Genomic DNA, 18,648 nt, shown 5'->3' with positions numbered 1-18,648 from the left:
ACAGCCTGGCTTGATGTGGCTGTACCCCCACAGTCCATGGGCCTTCTGTGAACCTCCGAGGTCAAAATTGAAACGCAGCCCCCCCCCCACACCTACCATGCAAATTATGTGGCCTCTCTAGTGCTGGCAGATAGCTTCCGGCTGAGTGGAGGGTCTTTGGGCAGATGCCTCTGCCTGTCCCTGATGCTGTCTCTTTTGCCCCGGGATGCGGTTGCCCTTTAGCCCGGAAACATCACTGATTTCTTCACCACTCTGTGAAGCAAGACAAGACCACAGCATATGGAAGTAGGAAGGGGACTTAGGTCTGCCTACAAAGGGACAGATACTGGAGACCAACAGTGAGGAGGCTAGCTGCCAGGAGTTGCCCAGGTGTTGAGGAGAGCCAGCGGGAGGCGGAGAAGGCTGTATCAAAGGGCTTCGAGGAGGAGGAGGGTGGTAATGACCATGGTGAGGCAGGAAAGTGCAAGCATGAGGACTGTAACACATGTAAAAATACCAGGCATAGCACATGCTTGGAATCCCAGCACTGGGGAAGTGGAGATAGGCAGATCCCTCAGTTCACTGAATGGTCAGCTTAGCCAAATTGGTGAGCCCCAGGCCCAAGACAGTGCACTGAGAAGAGACAACACCTGAGGCTGAATTCTGGCACAGACACGTATGCATGCATGCACGCGCACGCGCACGCGCGCGCACACACACATGCACACACACACACCCATATGTACACACAGAACAGCTATATGTGCACTCATACATACCTGCACACTCATGGGGAGATACACGCTCATGCCTACCCTCCCTGTATTCCTATACATGCATGTGCACCTGAACACACACAAACAGATGTGCACACATCTCCTCTACACAGACGGACACAACACAGACCACAGGTTCTGACACTGCCGCAGCTGTGGAGGCTGATGTAAGTCTGATGAGTTCCCTGTTTGCACCTGCACTGAATCTCCTGGAGCCACCATTTCTTCACTGTGAAATGGGCTTTGTCTTAGCTACTTTTCTATGGCTGTGAAGAGATATCATGACTAGGGCACCTTACACAAGACAGGGAGCTTACGGTTCCAGAGGGTGAGTCCATGACTGTCAAGGCGGGGAGCGTGGCAGGCAGGCAGGCATGGTGGTGGAGCAGTAGCTGAGACCGGACAGCTTATTCATAGCAGGAGGCAGAGAGAAAGAAAGGGGGCAGGGAGGAGGGAGTGAGAGGAAGAAAAAGGAAAGAGGGAGGGAGGTAACACCTCCTGGCATGGGTTTCGAAACCTTGAAGCTCTCTTGTCATGTCACCCTCCTTCAACAAGGCCACATAGAAAGCGCCACAACAGCCAGGACTGCATAGACAAACTCTGTAAAACAAAACAAAACAGAAACCCTACCTCCAAATCCTTCCCAGAACAGTTCCACCAACTAGAGCCAGAGCATTCAAATATATGCATTTATGGGAGCCATTCCCATGCAAACCTCCAAAGGCTCGTCCCGACCTCAATGGTTTGGTTCAGAGAGAAAAGCAGGGAAATTCGTGTGAGTGTGCCCAGACTGTCACTTCACACACTACGTACTTTCTCTGGGTAATAAGCCTTACTAGTCCTTTTAGGTGACGGTGGTGCTGGTGCGTACATACTCTTTACCACAAGCTGGAAGCTCTTCCATACCACCCCGCCCATCTTGCTCCATGCCTCAGTGGTAGATGAATGCCCAGGGTCTTTTCTTCTATCATCTATTCATCTCCCAATCTCTCCATCTCTATATCCATCCATCTGTCCATCCACCCACCTACCCATGTATCTATCCTTTTCATCCATCCATCGTTCTGTCTCTTCATCTTTCCATTTCTCTTTCCCTCCCTCCATTTCTCATCCACCCACCCACTCATCCATCCACCCATCCATCCATCTCTCCTTTCCTCTATTTTTCATCCATCCATTTCTCCATATTTCTTCCTCCCTCCCTCCCTCCCTCCCTCCTTGTCTCTCTCTCTTTCTTTCTTTCATTCATTCTTTCTTTTTTTCTATCTTTCTCAAGACAGGATTTTTCTGTGTAACCTTGGCTGTCCTGAGCTCACTTTGTAGACCAGGCTGGCCTCGAACTTACAGGGATTTGCCTGCCTCTGCCTCCCTGAGTGCTGGGATTACAGGTGTGCGCCACCATGCCTGGCCATCTATCCATTTTTTATCCTTCTCTATCCACCTATCCTCTGTTCAGTCTTTGATTACCAGGTACAGTTAATTCTTACTTGTTCAGTGGATGGTTCATTTGTACTAAAGGTTTCCAGTTCTGACCTGGAGCCTTGATTTTGTTTATTTGTTTGTTTTTGACAGTTTCTTTATGTAGCCCTGGCTGTCCTTGAACTCTCTATGGAGAGCAAGCTAGCCTCAGACTTAGAGATCCTCTTGCCTCTGCCTCTGCCTCCTGAGTGCTGGGGTTGAAGATATGAACCACTTTACTAATCCTTGCTTGGGGCTTTGTCTTTTGAACAGCTGGCTCAAATAAACATACTGACAACATCAAGTCCAGTTGGGTCCATTTCCTCATTCCTCAGTGTCAGATCCCCCACGGACTTGGGGACGGGGAGGGGCGGGGTGAGGGCGAATCTGTAGCTCTCCAATTCAAAGCAAAAGATGTGTGTCTTCCCAGCCTTGGAAATCTCAGGACTAGGCCTGTGTCCAGTCATACGCCCTCTGCACCCCCCCTACCCCCCCCCACAGCCCCTGAGTGGCCCTGAGGCCCAGCTCCCAGGGCTATGTTTTGGGGCTCTGAGTAGCTCCCCATGCAGGAGTGACCTTTTGTTCTGCGTTGTACAGGGGCTTTCTGTTCCTCATTGTTTAGCCCTGACGAGATTGTGGTTTGGTTTTTTTTTTTTTTCCTCTGTCCAAGAGAATAAACAGGCCTCGAGGTTGTTGAGGGAGGGCTGGGCCCCTTTGCCAGCTGCTGGGGTTGGGGGTCACACATAGCAGCAGGAGAAAGCACCAGAGAGCTTATGCATAGAGAAGTAGGAACAAGGAGGGTCCCAGAAGGCAGAAGCTGAGGGTTATGGGGTTCAGCTGGCTACCAGGAGCCCTTGTCAATGAGTGGATCAGTGACATAGTCCAATTTGGCTGAGGCAAGGCCCTTTCCCAGCAGGCCCTCTGGGTCTGGCAGGACGTTGTTCCTAGCCAAAGCAGGGTTTCTCTGGACCACTAGAAGCTGCCCAGGCCCCAGATGAGTTAGAGGCTCCCTGGTTACCACCACCCAGCGGGTAAAACCCAGAGATGGCAGGAAGAAGAAGGTTCTAGAAGATCTAGACCAGCTATTGCCCCTGTGTGTGGGGAGGGAGGCTGCTGTTTGATCAAGAGGAAGGAGTGTGGTGAAGAGACGCTGCTTTGTTAGTGAGACAGTTTCTTCAGGAAGACTAATGTGGGAGTTTTTTGGGGGAACACTCAGGCCTTCTGTGTCAGTTAGCATTCTGTGGGATGATGGGTATAAAATGAACTATGACACTGATTTCTGGGGCTCGGGGCCCCCCTAGGTCTGCTCTGTGTGCCTTCCTCATTCCCTGCTCTCAGCTTATCTTCTTTCTCCATGGGGTGGGCTAACCAGACCTGGGTGAGTACAGCAGAGGGTGCTCTAGGCCCTGGGGAGAGTTCTTTGTTTTCTTTTTTTCTCTTTTTGAGCAGCATGGCTCCCGGGCCCAGAGACACCCCCTGTATGTATGAAAGGGGCAGCCAGCACCACTGGCATTACCCTTCGCCTTGAACAGAATGATTAAGGCCCCAGGCAATGTGGGCTGCCCTTACAGCGGGTGCTCAGCCACAACTGATCATTTTGTTGTGAAATGAAAAGGGGAAACAGTCAGGATAGTGTGTGTACGTGTGTGTGTGTGTGTGTGTGTGTGTGTGTGTGTACTTTGGCCAGAAGGAGCATGAGACAGCTAGGGCACAGTGGCAGGACCAGAAGAGCCAGACTGTCCACAGCAGGGAACCTGCTTACAGCTGTTATCACTGAGCAGCTTGGTGGCTGAGCAAAGAAAACCATCCAGGAAGCTGCTCACACATCACTCTCTGGACAGGTAGTGATGCTCTCCAGGTATTGATGGGGGTGGGGAAGGAGGCAGGAGGTGGAGCCACTGCCCACAGATCATGGGCGTTTCTTCAGTCTGTATGGACCAGATGAGCCCAGTATTAAAGTGGGTGTCTTACAAACTGCTTTTCACGGGAACTGATTGGTACCTTTGTTGTGATAGTTGTTGGATATTTTGTGTGTCTCTCTCTTGCTTCCATGGAGTTGAGTCAGGAGGTGGACTATTGGCTTATGATCGATCATACAGCTGATAAGTGGTAGAAGGAGAAAACTAAACCATGCCTCTCTATCTTTATCTGAGGAGTCAGAGAGGACTTGTCAGGGTTACTGGTTTAATAAACGTTCATTGACGCCAGGTGGTGGTGGCACACGCCTTTAATCCCAGCACTCAGGAGGCAGAGGCAGGCAGATCTCTGTGAGTTCGAGGCCGTCCTGGTCTACAAAGTGAACCCAGGACGGCCAAGATAACAGAGAAACTCTGTCTCAAAAAACAAAAAAAAACAAAAACAAAAAACAAAATAAACGTTCATTGAGCTCCTATTGACCACAAGATGGCAGCTGTCGGTACAATAAAGAGTAGGAGCCAGTCCTCGACTCTAACCTAGATCCACCCCTGGTCATTTCCAGGTGATGTCAGCAGGAACTTCAGGGATGCTGGGTGTGTGCATGTGCACCCTCTTTGCCCTTGTAGACTCACTCCAGTGTTTGCTCATGAGGTCACATTCTTGCAGAAGTGGCTAATTCATGCTTGTCCCCAAAGGCTCAGATCACCATCCCATCTTTTAGAAGGAAGGCTGGAGCTTAGGCAGGTCGCCAGGGTACCAGGGCAGGCACAGTGGTGACAGTTGCTGCCCCTGCTGCACATTTCCCAAGGCTACTTGCAGGGCTGAGCGAGGGCCTGCAAGTGTTTCTCACTGCTGGTTCTGTGCTGTGTGGGTGGTGTTTTCTTGTTCTCTCTTTCTCATTTGTCTTTCATAACTACTTATTTAAAATATTAAAATAATATGAATGTGCCTGAGTGTATGTATGTGTGTGAACCACATGCATGCAGAAGGATGTAGAACTTAGATTCAGATCCCCTGGAATTAGGGTTACAAGCAGTTAGTTGTAAGCCACCTTATGGGTGCTGGGTGCTCTTAACAGCTGGTCCAGCTCTTGAACCCCTCCCCCACCCCTATCATTCCTTGCTTTGCTCGTCTTCTCCATGGAGGTACTTGACACAACCACTGAAAACATGGACAAGAGAGGCAGACAGAATCTGGGCTCAAATTTGTATCGCTGGCTCTGGAACCTTAGATGGGTGACCTACCCTCAGCGTTCCTATGTTTTCTTTTTATATAATGGTCAAAGCCCACCTTGGCTGGTTGGTAGAGAACTGACTGCAACAATACTCCCATCTCAGGTCCAACTTCTGGAAGTAGAGCCTGGGGCATGGCTTCTTGTGACGGGCGAAGGCTCTCAGGCAAGAGGGTGGGGTGGCAGGATGTGGCAGTATGGCCACATGGTTGCCAGCCAGACAAGATGTATGGGCGTTGAGCCTGGTTTGAGGCCAGCCAAGGTGTTGTCCCTTAGTTGGAGACTTGTCAGCCAATGCTGAGGCCATTCTCCTGGCAGTGGGATTCTGAGTAAGGCCGGGAGTCCCCGCTAGTCCAAACTTTCCAAGCCCATAGGACTGCAGCACTGGTGTGAGGACGTACACAGGGTTGTTTCTACCTGGTGTTAACTCCCTGAGGCAGCTCTGCCATGGCCTGTGTCAGAAGCTTTGGTCTAGAGGTAACAAGGCCACTGTCTAGGCCCTCTGTGTCATAGGTGTCAGCCTGTGAACATACGTACATACACCTGTGTGCATATGCATGGATGTGAATAAAAAGGCACACGGTGCCATTTCAGAACTGTGACATGACCATCAGAATAGGTCATATCTATGTTCAGAGAAAGCACAGAGGAGGAAGGGCCTACACATGTCCCAGGGGAGTCAGGGGGTACTTTTGGGAGGAGAGCGACCTCAGCCAGAAGGACAGAAAGACAGATGGGCAGGTGTCCTAGAAAGAGCAGCTTTGTGTGGATGACCTTGTCCTTGTGATCAGAGCCACTGGCTTCAAAAACTACATCTTCTCAGAGCCTTCCTGGGACTCATCCAGCAGGAAGGAAGGAAGGCCTAAAGGAACCCACTCCCTCGCCCAGCACCTCCACCTGCAGGCACAAGTGTGCCATGCTGAAGAGGGGAGGCGGGCCAAGAAGGAAAAAGCCAGGACTCCACTTTCTCAAGCCCTCCTCCTCCTCCTCCAATGCAAGAACCCAGGTGAGCTGGAGCTCAGAGTCACTGTGCTAATGGCTGCCTCACTTGCTCCCTTCCAGGTTACCTTGACGCCCTACATGCCAGAACCTGGCAACAACTGCCGGAGCCCAGAGGAATACTATAACCGGAGGGTTCGCATGTGCTGTGCTAAGTGTCCACGTGGTGAGCGAGCGGCAGCTGCTGGAGTTTCGGGAGGTGGTGCCATGGAAGGGGTGCTTGACCAGGGGATGAGGGCTCTAAATTCTCACTGGGCTGCTTCAAGGGATGTGCATTGTAGGGCCCATGATTCATGTTGCCCTGGGCTTCTGGACATGCTGTCCCCTCCACTCAGCACACTTCTCACTGCCTTCTCTTATTTAAATACCTATCCACCTACATCTTAGACCCTGTCCTCTTGGCCAGGAAGCCTGCCTCACACTGCAATGGTAGCCTGGTTCTTCTTGTAGCCCTACTGTGTGCTCCTCTAGAGTAGAGCCTGTAGGTTGGTCCCTGGGAAATTCCCAGCACATGACTGGCCCATATAGATGTCCTGTACATAGTTATTGAGTGAGTGAATATATATCTATGTTACAGATGGTGAGCCCGAGCCCTGACCCTGGTGGGGAGGACCAAGTAGCTGGCCCCAATGTTGAGTGTGTGCATACATCTGGGCAGGCATTCCTGATCCCTACCTGTCCTGGACTCCCTTTGTAGACCAGGCTGGCCTCGAACTCACAGTAATCTGTCTGCCTCTGCCTCCCGAGCGCTGGGATTAAAGGCGTGCACCACCATGTGTGGCTCTTTGTTGTTGTTGTTGTTGTTTTTTAAATAGTAAGATTTATTTTTATTTTACATGTATGGGTGTCTTTCTTGCATGTATGTCTGTGCACCACGTTCATAAAAGTGCCCTTAGATGTCAGAAGAGGGCATTAGAGCCTTGGAACTGGCAGTACAGATGTTGTCACTGTGTGGGTGCTGAGAATCGACCCCTGTTCTCTGGACTAGCAGTCAGTACTCTTCACTGCTGAGCCGTCTCTCCAGCTCAAGTCTGCTTTCTGACGGAGGACAGACAAATGGCCTCAGATGTGTGTGGTGCTGTCTGCCAGGAGGTGCTGTGACAGGGAGAAGGCTACACAGAGCTGATGGTGACAGACAAGGATGTGCGCTCCAGATACGGTTGGGTGGTCCAGGAAGGCCTCTCTGAGGCCTGGAACAGGGGCGGGAGCAAGCCACACAAATATACAGGAGACAGCAGGCCAGGAAGTAAGAGGAAAGCACCCAAATAGAAGGCCCGGAAGGAGCCTGTTCAGTGAGCTCAAGGAAACTTGAGGCTGGTGTGTGTGGCCCAGAGTAAAAGAAGAGAGTGCTGGGAGACAAAGGCCAAGAGATGAGGGCTAGTGGGATGGCTTAGTGTGTAAAGGCACTTGTTGAGAAAGCCTGATGACCTGAATTTGATGCTTGAACCAATGGTGGAGGGAGAGAACAGATTACACACACACATACACACACACACACACACACACACACACACACCACCACCACCACCACCACCATCACTACCAAGTCCACCACCACCACCACCACCACCACCACCACCACCACCACCACCATCACCACCATCACCACCATCACCACCACCTCCACCACCTCCACCACCACCACCACCACCACCACCATCACCACCATCACCACCACCACCACCACCACCACCAGCACCACCACCATCACCACCATCACCACCACCTCCACCACCACCACCATCACCACCACCACCACCAGCACCACCACCATCACCACCATCACCACCACCTCCACCACCACCACCACCACCACCACCACCACCACCACCACCACCACCACCACCACCACCACCTCCACCACCACCACCATCACCACCATCACTACCACCTCCACCTCCACCACCACCATCATGATAATAATACACATTTGATTAAATAAGACGAGTAAGGTCACCACGAAGAACTCTGATTTTATTTACTTTGTGTCATTTGCTTGAGACCCAGTTCATTGAGGGGGCTTTCCTGGTGACGGTTCGGAGCCCCGGGATCTGAGGTCTTTCGTTGAGACCTCTGCTCCTTGCTTTCTCAGGTCAGCACGCAAAGCACCTCTGCAATGAAACGTCGGACACCGTGTGTGCTGACTGTGAGGAGAGCACGTACACCCAGCTCTGGAACCAGCTTTCCACCTGCCTGAGCTGTAGTTCTCCCTGTGGCGCTGGTGAGTGGCCTGAGCCGGATGGTCTCAACATCTTCCCTGGTCTCTAGCCCTCCAGCCTTGGAAGGCGGATGGCTAGACCCGGGGCCAGTTGTTTTCATCTTCCAGGTGTGTCAGGGAACATACATATATGTATTTATGTGGCTGGCACCTGGGCCTTGATGCTGGCAAAACAAACACTTTTTAACAGAGCCACATCAGACCCCAGACCTTTTTTAATTAAAAAAAAATGTATTTACTTTTTAGATTTATTTATTTTTATTGTATGTGTATGAGTTTTTTTGCTGGCATGTAGTGTTCGTAAAGGCTAAAACAGAGCATCAGATCTGGAATGAGTTACATACAGACCTTTGTTAGACACCCTGTAGGTGCTAAGAACTGAAATCAAGGTCTTCTGCAAGAACCGCTTGATTGGGGAGCCATCTTTCTAGCCCCTAAATTCAATTTTATTTGCAATTTTGGGGATTGAACACAGGGCCTTGTAGGTTAGCTACATCCTTCCGGAGCCCTTCACCTTTTTGTTTGTTTTTTGAGACAGGGTTTCTCTGTATAGCCTTGGCTGTCCTGGACTCGCTTTGTAGACCAGGCTGGCCTTGAACTCACAGAGATCCACTTACCTCTGCCTCCCTGAGTGCTGGGATTACAGGCGTGTGTCACTGTGCCTGCCTCCAGAGCCCTTTCTTTACCTTTAAGACAGAATCTTGCTAGATGGCTCAGGCTGGCTTTGAACTTATGAACTGCCTGCCTCTGCTTCCTGAGTAGCTGAGATTACAGGCCTGTATTCCCGGACACAGCTTTCAGTTCAGGTTTTTTGTTTATTTTTTAATTATTATTATTTGTTGTTGTTGTTGTTGTTTGGTTTTGGTGTTTTGGTTTTTATGAGATAGGGTTTCTCTGTGTAGTCTTGGCTGTACTGGAACTGAACTCGCTCTGTAGACCAGGCTGGCTTTGAACTCACAGAGATCTACCTGCCTCTGCCTCCTAAGTGATGGGATTAGAGGTATGTGCCATGACCTATCAGCTATTTGTTTGTTATTTTGAGATTAATTTCTGCTAAGTTGCCCAGGTGGGCCTAGAACTTTCTATGAGACCTAGGCTAACTTTAAACTTAAACCATCCTCTGCCTTAGCTTCCCCACTGTTGGGATTACAAGTGCGTGACACCTTGCCTGGCCATTTCCAGATGACATATTCCTACTGGATCTCACCAAATCTTCATCTGGTGTCTGAAGTGGGTGGTGGGGAGGTGAGGTCAGAGTTGAAGATGTAGAGCCTGAGAGAGCAGATGTGCATATTCACGCTGTGGTGGAGTTGGATGCACAGACAACAGGATGAGGGACAACATGGCCAGGGTCCTTTGGGTTCATGCTGAGGGGGTCTCCCAGCTCTGGCAGGGAGGGCAGAGCAGGTGAGTGGAGGTAGAAATGACCTCGGCTGTCCTTCCTTCCTTAGACCAGGTGGAGATTTATACCTGCACAAAACAACAGAACCGAGTGTGTGCCTGCAAAGCCGACAGGTACTGCGCCTTGAAAACAAGTTCTGGCAGCTGTCGACTGTGCATGAAGCTAAGCAAGTGTGGCCCCGGCTTCGGAGTGACCCATTCAAGTAAGGACCCCTTTTTCTTTGCCGCATGAATATTCCTGAGGTGTCACAAGCATCGAGCTCTCAGCCTCACCTAGGAACCTTCCTAGTGGCTGCCCCGTGCCTCTGTTGTATATGTCTACTGCCATCCCTGCTTATACTAAGCCGTAAGTTGGTAGGAAAGCTCTGGAGAGCAGGACCATGTACATGTGTGAACCCATGTGTACATGCATGGGTATGTGTGTTTCCTGCATGTGTATAGATGTGGGTACACGTTTATGTGTATGTATGTTGAGGAAGAGAATTACAAACAGGCCTCCCCTGTGGCCCCACTGCTAAGCTACTCCCCACCAGGCTGTGTGACATGTTCAGGTCGTTGACAAGCCTTGGATGCTCTCTTTAAGGATCTGCAAACGGGAATGTGGTGTGCAGTGCCTGTGCCCCAGGGACTTTCTCTGATACCATATCGTCCACAGATGTGTGCAGGCCCCACCGCACGTGAGTGCTGACTTCCTGGGTTCTGAAGGAGCAAGGAGGGCCCAGGGTGTAGGACAACTTGTCTTTCATTATCTCTGGGGCTGGGTTCTGGGACAGACAGACAGTGGATGATGTGAGCAGGAGCCTGACATGGAGGCAAGGCTGGATGGAGTGACGCCGGGTGGAAGTGCTGGGGTGCATGAGGGGGCTAGTGCTAGAGGGCATGGCTTATACTCATTGCTTGGCTGTTGGGACCCTTGTCCTCTGGCCTGGCTCCCTGAAATAAGCTCACTGTCCTCTGTGGCCTCCTGGCCATACTCTTCCTCCCTCAGCTGTAGCATTTTGGCCATTCCTGGAAATGCAAGCATGGATGCTGTCTGTGCACCGGAGTCCCCAACTTCAAGCACTGTCCCAAGGACAGTCTATGCATCTCAGCCAGAGCCCACAAGATCCCAGATCCTGGAGCCAAAGCCAGGGCCCAGCCACACTTCAGACACCTTCTTGGTCTCTGTGGACTCAACCCTGAACAGTGTACAGCCCAAGGGTGACATCTCTCTACCAATTGGTAAGTTCCAGCCTCAAGAATGACCCAGCCAAGCTTGGAAGTGTACAGTCTGAGATACTGGGGGGAAGGCCGAGACAGGAGAATTGCAAGTTCAAGGCCAACCTTGGCTGTAGAGTGAATTCAAGGTCAATCTGAACAACTTAGTCAGACCCTGCTTGACTCAAAACAAAAATACTTCTAATGGGAGCTGAGGATGTAACCCCAGTGGTAGAGTGTTTGACTAGCTTGGGGGTTAAATCCCCAACAAAATTAAGATGAGAGGGCAGGGCGTGGTGGCACACGCCTTTAATCCGAGCACTCAGGAGGCAGAGGCAGGAGGATCGTTGTGAGTTCAAGGCCAGCCTGGTCTACAAAGGGAGTCTGGGACAGCCATGGCTATTACACAGCCTGTCTTGAAAAAACCAAACCAAACCAAACCAAAAATGAAATATAAAAGGAGGCGCTTTCTCTCCCTCCTTCTCTCCTCCTCTCTAGCTTCTCGAAGGTTCCCTGTAAGCGAACCTCGGAACCTGGTCTCTGTCCTTCAGAGCAGATGCAGATGTGGAGTCTCCAATGACCTGATGTTGTCATAGGAGCCGGGGTGGGAAGAGTGGGAACACAGGTTCTGGCTGCTGGCTCTGATGAACCCATTTGGCTCGCAGGACTGGCGGTGTTTGGCTTCCCTCTGGGATTGGGACGGCACCAAGCCTGAGGCCCTAGACTGTGGCGCTCTGGCTACGTGTGGTTCACAGATGTTCATCTTTGGCTCCTCACTGAGTTTGAGGACCTAAGGCTGGATTTGTTTGCTCTCAGCCCCAGCCCCAGCTCCAGCCCCCCTGCACGCACCTTTGTTTCTGAGTACCCTGCTTTCTTCCTAGGTCTGATCGTGGGGTTGACCGCTCTAGGTCTGCTGCTGCTGGGGCTGGTGAACTGCTTCATCCTGGTGCAAAAGAAAAGTAAGTTCTGCTTCCTCCATGTTTCTAGGTGTCCCCTCCCCGCTCCCCTGCCCCGCCACATTTCTGAGTGCCTCGGATTGCGGTTCTAGTACAGGGCACGACACAATCATAGACTCAAATGGGTCGGGAGACTGTAGCCTCTTGCTCTCTAAGAGCTTTAGAGCCTGGGGCAGAAGGTACAGCCTCTAAGTGGCCACAGGAAGGTAGTGATAAGGCTATCCCCAGGGGATTGAAGTTCAGGGTTCCTATACAGGAAGTCTGGGCTTTCTGGGATTCTGTGAGCTGGGCTGGGTCTCGGTGGGTGGAGTGTGGTTGAGGCAGGAGCTGTGCGGAGGGGAACCCAGTTCCTGACTTGTTCCCTCTTTCTTCTTTGTAGAGAAGCCCTCCTGCCTACAAAGAGAAGCCCAGGTGGTGAGCATCCCTGTGTTGTCCTCTTCTTCTTCCTCTTCCTCCTCCTCTTCCCCTTCCTCTTCCTCCAGTTCTTTATCTGTCATTGAATGAATGTGGTGGCACATGCCTGTAATCCCAAGAGTTGGGACAGGCAGAGGATCAGAAGTTTAAATGCTCCGTCGGAGCCAGCTCATTTCTAGCTATGTTCTAGTTGGGAAGAAGCAAGCCAACTGTTCTCTCTGCTATGTCTGACTCCTCACTGGTCTCCATGAGTAAGGAACCCTGGCTCCTCGTACAGATGAGGAATCAAGGCTTAACAGCTATGGTCCCTCTCGGAAGGTTGTGGTGTGCCCTGGTGCTCCAGCCCTCTGAGCAGGCAGGTTTGGTAGACACATCCAAAGGTGTTTGAGTCCGGCCTCTCCCAACAGGGCCTGCTCTCCAAGGTTGGTTGCCAGAAGTTGGAGAGCCTAGATGCCACTCTTTTCCCAGCCCTGTGCCTTGTCAGCTGCCCGCCTCAGGGCCCTACTTGGGAGCCCAGTGGATGGTGTCCTCGTGTGCTAGAGCGAGGTTGTCAGTCAGAACCAGCGATGACTCAATTCCTACTCTGAGGGCTGGGAAAAGCAGGGTTATTTGGAAAAACAGTATGTGAATTCATCTACACCTCCCCCAGTCATGCGCAGGGCCTCACGTTTAGTCATCGGCAATCGTTGGGTCCTGAACTCAAGCCAGACCTGTCTGAGGTCTTACAGACTCTTGCAGGGCTGGCTGTGACACAGGCTGGGTGGTTGTTGGTCGTTCCCCCCACCCCCCCGCCAGCTTTAGAGTCTAGGGACACATGGCCCAGACACTCTCAAATAACTGTCCTGAGGTGGTATAGCTAATGGGCGTGGCCTGAAACTCAAACTTAGGAAAGTATCTCACTACCTAGCCACTCTCAGGCATGCCCCACATAGCCCTACATATATAGACACCCTTAGTTTGGAGGCCTACAGGAGCCAGCCATGTCTCTGCCAGTCCCAGCTCCATATAGCAGGACCAGGGGGACCTTTAGGAGAAGCCAGGCAAGCTGAGGTCTTTGGTGCTTACTCAGTGGGGTCCCAGCCAGCGACATATGGCTGTGATGGTGTCTGGACTTGAAATGCTGCAGCTTGTGGCTTTGGGGGAGGAAGATAGCTGTGACCTTTGGGGGATTTTGTTCTGCTTTGCTCTAGCCACAAGTAGAGAGGAGGACGCCCAGGCAGAGAAGCTCCTTTTCTGTGGCCGATGATGTGTGACATTTATGAGTGCTTCTGCAGGTCTCTGGGGGTAAGGCTGGGGCCGAGGTCAGACTGTGAATTCAGAATGCCTTCCATCCCTTCCAGACTGGGGTCCCTGGCTGACAGGACTCCAGCGGAGGCAAGAGGATGCCAGGTGCATGCTTCTATACCCTGGCCCAGGGTCTCTGGCTGTGGCCTTCAGCCAGCTCTGTAATTCTGAGCACAGGCTTCAACTTCTGTGGGCTTTTGTGGCCTCATGAAGATGGCGTGTATAAGATCCTCTCAGTCCAGAGTCAGAAGCTGTGGATTGGGTAGGAAACAAGGACTCAAGGCCACAGGACACAACTGGGCATCTAAGAAGCCATGGCAACAGTGGGCAGGGCCCCGCCCCCCAGATGGAGGTTTCAGTGGTGTTAGAAAGCACCAGCCATAGCAAGGAAAGTCAGACTATGGCTTCGGCTCAGACCACACCTGGCATTGAGTTTCCCTAGCTTGGCCACTTTTCCGGCTTGTGTGGACAGACAGTGACCTTGAAGTGGTATGTTTAGGTGTTCTCCTCAGTTTGGGTTGCTGTGAATAGGGATTTTTTTTTTTTCTTAAGGCTCCAGAGCTGAGTCTCAGACTCCCAGAAAAGGCATGGCTAGTTTCAGCTCGACTGCACTGTATCATAACCATGACCTTGGACAAGAAATTCAGTTTTCACGTCTGCAGAGCCTCGATGGTGCTAGGCTATACTGAGTCTTGGAGAGCTGAGGCAGATGTGACTCAGGCACAGTATTTGGCACCAGGTACCCACGACACACAGGGCTTCTCTGCGTTAGCCTTGGCTGTCTTGGACTCATTTTGTAGACCAAGCTGGCCTCGAACTCACAGTGATCCGCCTGCCTCTGCCTCCCAAGTGCTGAGATTAAAGGCACGCGCCACCACGCCCAGCTGAAACATAGAACCATTTAAAAACATGAAAAGCATTACTGGCTGGCAGGCTGTACCAGCCTCTGGGGGCACCCCTGCCAAGTTCTTTTGTGTGTGTGTGTGTGTGTTTTGTTTTGTTGTTGTTTTCCAAGACAGGGTTTCTGTGTGTAATCTTGGCTGTCCTGGAACTCGCTCTGCAGACTAGACTGGGTTGGAGCTCATAGAGAACCATCTGCCTCTGCCTCTTGAGTGCTGGGACTAAAGGCGTGCACTGCCTGACCTCTGCCATGTTCTTATAAATAGTGCCCTGTGTGGGGCTCACTCACCCCACAACTATCCTTGAAATCCCGAGCTGCTTCGTTTTCCCAACAACCCAAGGACACAAATAATTATTTATTCATGGGAACATGGAGGCCCAGAGAGGTTAGGTAATTTTTTCAAGGTCACACAGCCAATGAGTTATGAACTTTAGACTCAGATGGTCTGGATTCAGAAATCAACTCTTAGTGCCCCGTGTGTGGAAACGTGTAGCACGGGCAGAAATGTGTAAGCTGCGGAGTGTGGGTGACAGGGGAGACAAGGAGAGCAAATTAATTACTAATTTCCATCTCCTTTCCAGCCTCACCTGCCTGACGAGCAATCCCGGGGTGCGATAGGCCTTGAGCAACAGCACCTGTTGACCACAGCACCCAGTTCCAGCAGCAGTTCCCTGGAGAGCTCAGGCAGCACTGGGGACAAGAGGGCGCCCCTTAGGGGCCATCCCCAAGCAACAGCCAAAGAGGAGACCCGAGGGTCTCAGGGAGCCTGTGCAGGTTCCAGGAGTTCAGGTAAGAGGCAGGAACCAGCCCCCCCCCCCTCTGTCTCTCTCTCTGTCTCTGTCTCTCTGTCTCTCCTGCTCAGCGCAGATAGGCGGGCCTCCACCTAATGGTTGAAAATAACCCAAGAAGAAAATGCCTTTAGCGCACCTGGCAACCATGATGACTGATAGATGTATGTGGCTCTGGTGTATTCCACCAGTTCCGAACAAGGTCCAGGCTCACAGTGTTAAGCACAGCTTCTTTGGAACATGTATCTTGTTCCCACCAATGTCAAGCCGCAAAATCTTGAGTCTGGCCACTGTAAGTAATGTAGTGTTGACTCTGTTTCTTAGCAATTAAACTTTATTATGCAACCCAACTAGCTTATAAAAGAAGGAAAAAGGTTAAAGGGACGAAAGAGTGAACCTTCCGGTAGCCGTTCCACGGGACGGATCCTTAGGTGTCTCTCTGGCCGGCGTGCTGATCCAGCTTGTCCGCTGCTTATTCTCTCTTCCCCAACTCCTTCAGTCACGTGGGAAGGACCGGCTCCTTCTCCTGGTGAGGGTCCATTAGAAAGACAATAGTCCAGGTGGGGTTCCCAGGTCTGCTTCCTGAATTCCAGACCCAGGATGGCTCCACTCAGTCTGTCACAAGGTATTCATGGGGTGCCCCAAGGGTAAAGCCCGCCAAGACTGCTCCCACCTGTGACAAAGCTTACTCCTTCCCACAATGTAGCCTGTGTGTCCCTTACCTAAACTCTGCTAGTGTCCTGGAGAGGCCCTGGGGAGCCAGCCTCGGCTGCCGGCTGACCTCCTGGTCCCTGCTCACGTGCAGTACACCCCCTTGCTGTTTGTTGATCCTCTCACTGGCTCACTCTTCTGCTAGACACCCCCACTTTGCCTTTCAACCCTCTCATATCAGGTGGAAGTTATTCCTTAATCCCCCCTCCCCCTCCCTCCAGGCTGTTATCCCCGCTGGCTTGGCTCTTCTTCTAGGATCCCCAAGGTCATGCCTCCCTTCCACAGGATTGTCTGTCTTCGGCCCTTCACCAGCATGTGTGATCCCAAAAGCCACGCCCTGCCTATATATCCCTGGGCCCAGCACTAGTCTGGCTAGATTTGTTGGTGTTGTTTTTCATTTTTTGGAGACAGAGTTTCTCTGTGTAACCCTGGCTGCCCTGGAACTCACTTTGTAGACCTAGATGAACTCCGGAGTTCCATCTGCCTCTGCCTCCCAAGTGCTGGGATTAAAGACCCATCTTGGCCTGTCTAGTTTTATAAGCTAAAGCTTCCTGGAGAGCTGTGATGTACCGATCATTGTCCTGGGTGCTTTGCCTGAACCAAACCTGCCTGCCAATGGTTACCGTTACCATCCCATTTTCCAGCTGAGGAAACTGAGGCCCAGAAAGGTTAAGCACCCTGTTAAGAGCATACAGCTAGTATCCCTAAGCACCAGGAGTCAGCTCTGGCCTGTGGGCTTCAGAGTCCTGGGACTGTGAGATGAATAAAAAAGTTCCTCCAGAGTTCTTAAAAAAGAAAGAAAGAGAGCCGGGCATGGTGGTGCACGCCTTTAATCCCAACACTCGGGAGGCAGAGGCAGGCAGATCGCTGTGAGTTCGAGGCCAGCCTGGTCTACAAAGTGAGTCCAGGATGGCCAAGGCTACACAGAGAAACCCTGTCTCGAAAAACAAAACAAAAAAAAAAAAAAAGAAAGAAAGAAAGATGCCGGGTAGTGGTGGCGCTCGCCTTTAATCCCAGCACTCGGGAGGCAGAGGCAGGCGATCGCTGTGAGTTCGAGGCCAGCCTGGTCTACAAAGCGAGTCCAGGACAGCCAAGGCTACACAGAGAAACTCTGTCTCAAAAAGAAGGAGGAGGAAGAAGAAGAGGAGGAGGAAAAGAAAAGAAAGAAAGTTATGTGAGCTGGGCAGTGGTGGTGCAGGCCTTTAATCCCAGCACTCGGGGGTGGGGTGGGGGTGGGTAGAGGCAGGCAGATCTCTGTGAGTTTGAGGTCAGCCTGGTCTACAAAGTGAGTTCCAGGACAGCAAGAGCTACACAGGGAAACCCTGTCGTGAAACACAAAAACATGGCGCACGCCTTTAATCCCAGCACTGGGGAGGCAGAGGCAGGCAGATCGCTGAGAATTCAAGGCCAGCCTGGTCTACAAAGTGAGTCTAGGACAGCCAAGGCTACACAGAGAAACCCTGTCTCAAAAAAAAAACAAAAACAAAAACAAAAACAAATTACATGCATAGGTGTTTTACTGCATGCATGAAGAAGATGCCAGATCCCCTAGAACTGGAGTTACAGATGGTTGTGAACTGCCATGTGGGTGCTGGGAATCTAACCCACCTTCTTGGAAAGAGCAACCAGAGCTCTTAACTGCTGGTCGTCTCTCCAGCCCTGGAGTTACAGATGGTTGTGAACTGCCATGTGGGTGCTGGGAATCTAACCCACCTTCTTGGAAAGAGCAACCAGAGCTCTTAACTGCTGGTCGTCTCTCCAGCCCCATTCCTGTGGTGCTCTTCTACTCACTGTAGCCCACTGAGAGTCACTTTGAGCCAGAGGCAGGATGTTCGGACTTCTTGCGTTTACTCAGTCTGAATCTTACCCTAGATATAGATATGACCTATGATAGAGACGTGACTGGCATCTCTAGTGTCCACACTAGAGTCCCTGGCGGGGTTCCCTAGAACCCTGGGACTCCCTTTGGCTTGTAGTAGAAAGGTCAGGTCTACTGGCCTTTGTCCCTCTCTCCCCCGGCAGCACTGGCCAGTGGGGCAATAGAAAGTAAACATGAACTTGGTCATTCACCCAGAGCAGCCAACTAACTAACTGTCCTGGGGCCATGAGAATCTAAGCAGGTCCCTAAATCCCATGAACCGCCATTTCCTTATCTGGTGATGAGAGACTGTAGCATTGGGCACTTGACAGGGGATTGACAGCTGCGGCCACACTGTGCCCTCCCCACATTCTGTTGCTCCCCTGACTGCTGTGCCCTGTGCTTGCTTGTGCCCATGCAGTCTTCTCTTCCTGTAGCATCCTTGGCACCTGCTGCCCACAGGAGCCCCCGTGTGTGCGTCTTTGTTTTCAACCTCAGAGCCCCCAGCCTCACCAGTGCGTGGTGACTTGTCAGGGCTTGTCATCTTTCTTGGCTTTCTT

General features: G+C 51.5%; 1 protein-coding gene across 1 annotated transcript in view; it reads left to right on the top strand.

Moving 5' to 3' along the window:
* Tnfrsf1b (TNF receptor superfamily member 1B) overlaps positions 1–18,648 on the top strand; it is a 30,400-nt gene that overhangs the window by 9,611 nt on the left and 2,141 nt on the right. Inside the window, exons 2-9 of the mRNA XM_051171425.1 lie at positions 6,424–6,526; positions 8,453–8,581; positions 10,030–10,182; positions 10,563–10,656; positions 10,968–11,200; positions 12,058–12,135; positions 12,512–12,546; positions 15,313–15,520. Coding sequence (XP_051027382.1) covers positions 6,424–6,526; positions 8,453–8,581; positions 10,030–10,182; positions 10,563–10,656; positions 10,968–11,200; positions 12,058–12,135; positions 12,512–12,546; positions 15,313–15,520 — 1,033 coding nt within the window. The remainder of the gene's footprint in view (positions 1–6,423; positions 6,527–8,452; positions 8,582–10,029; positions 10,183–10,562; positions 10,657–10,967; positions 11,201–12,057; positions 12,136–12,511; positions 12,547–15,312; positions 15,521–18,648) is intronic.

Source organism: Acomys russatus, chromosome 29 (assembly GCF_903995435.1).
Source record: "Acomys russatus chromosome 29, mAcoRus1.1, whole genome shotgun sequence".
NCBI classification, from domain to species: Eukaryota; Metazoa; Chordata; class Mammalia; order Rodentia; family Muridae; genus Acomys; species Acomys russatus.
The sequence above is the reverse complement of the archived record's forward strand: the minus strand, read 5'-3'. Positions and strand labels throughout refer to the sequence as shown.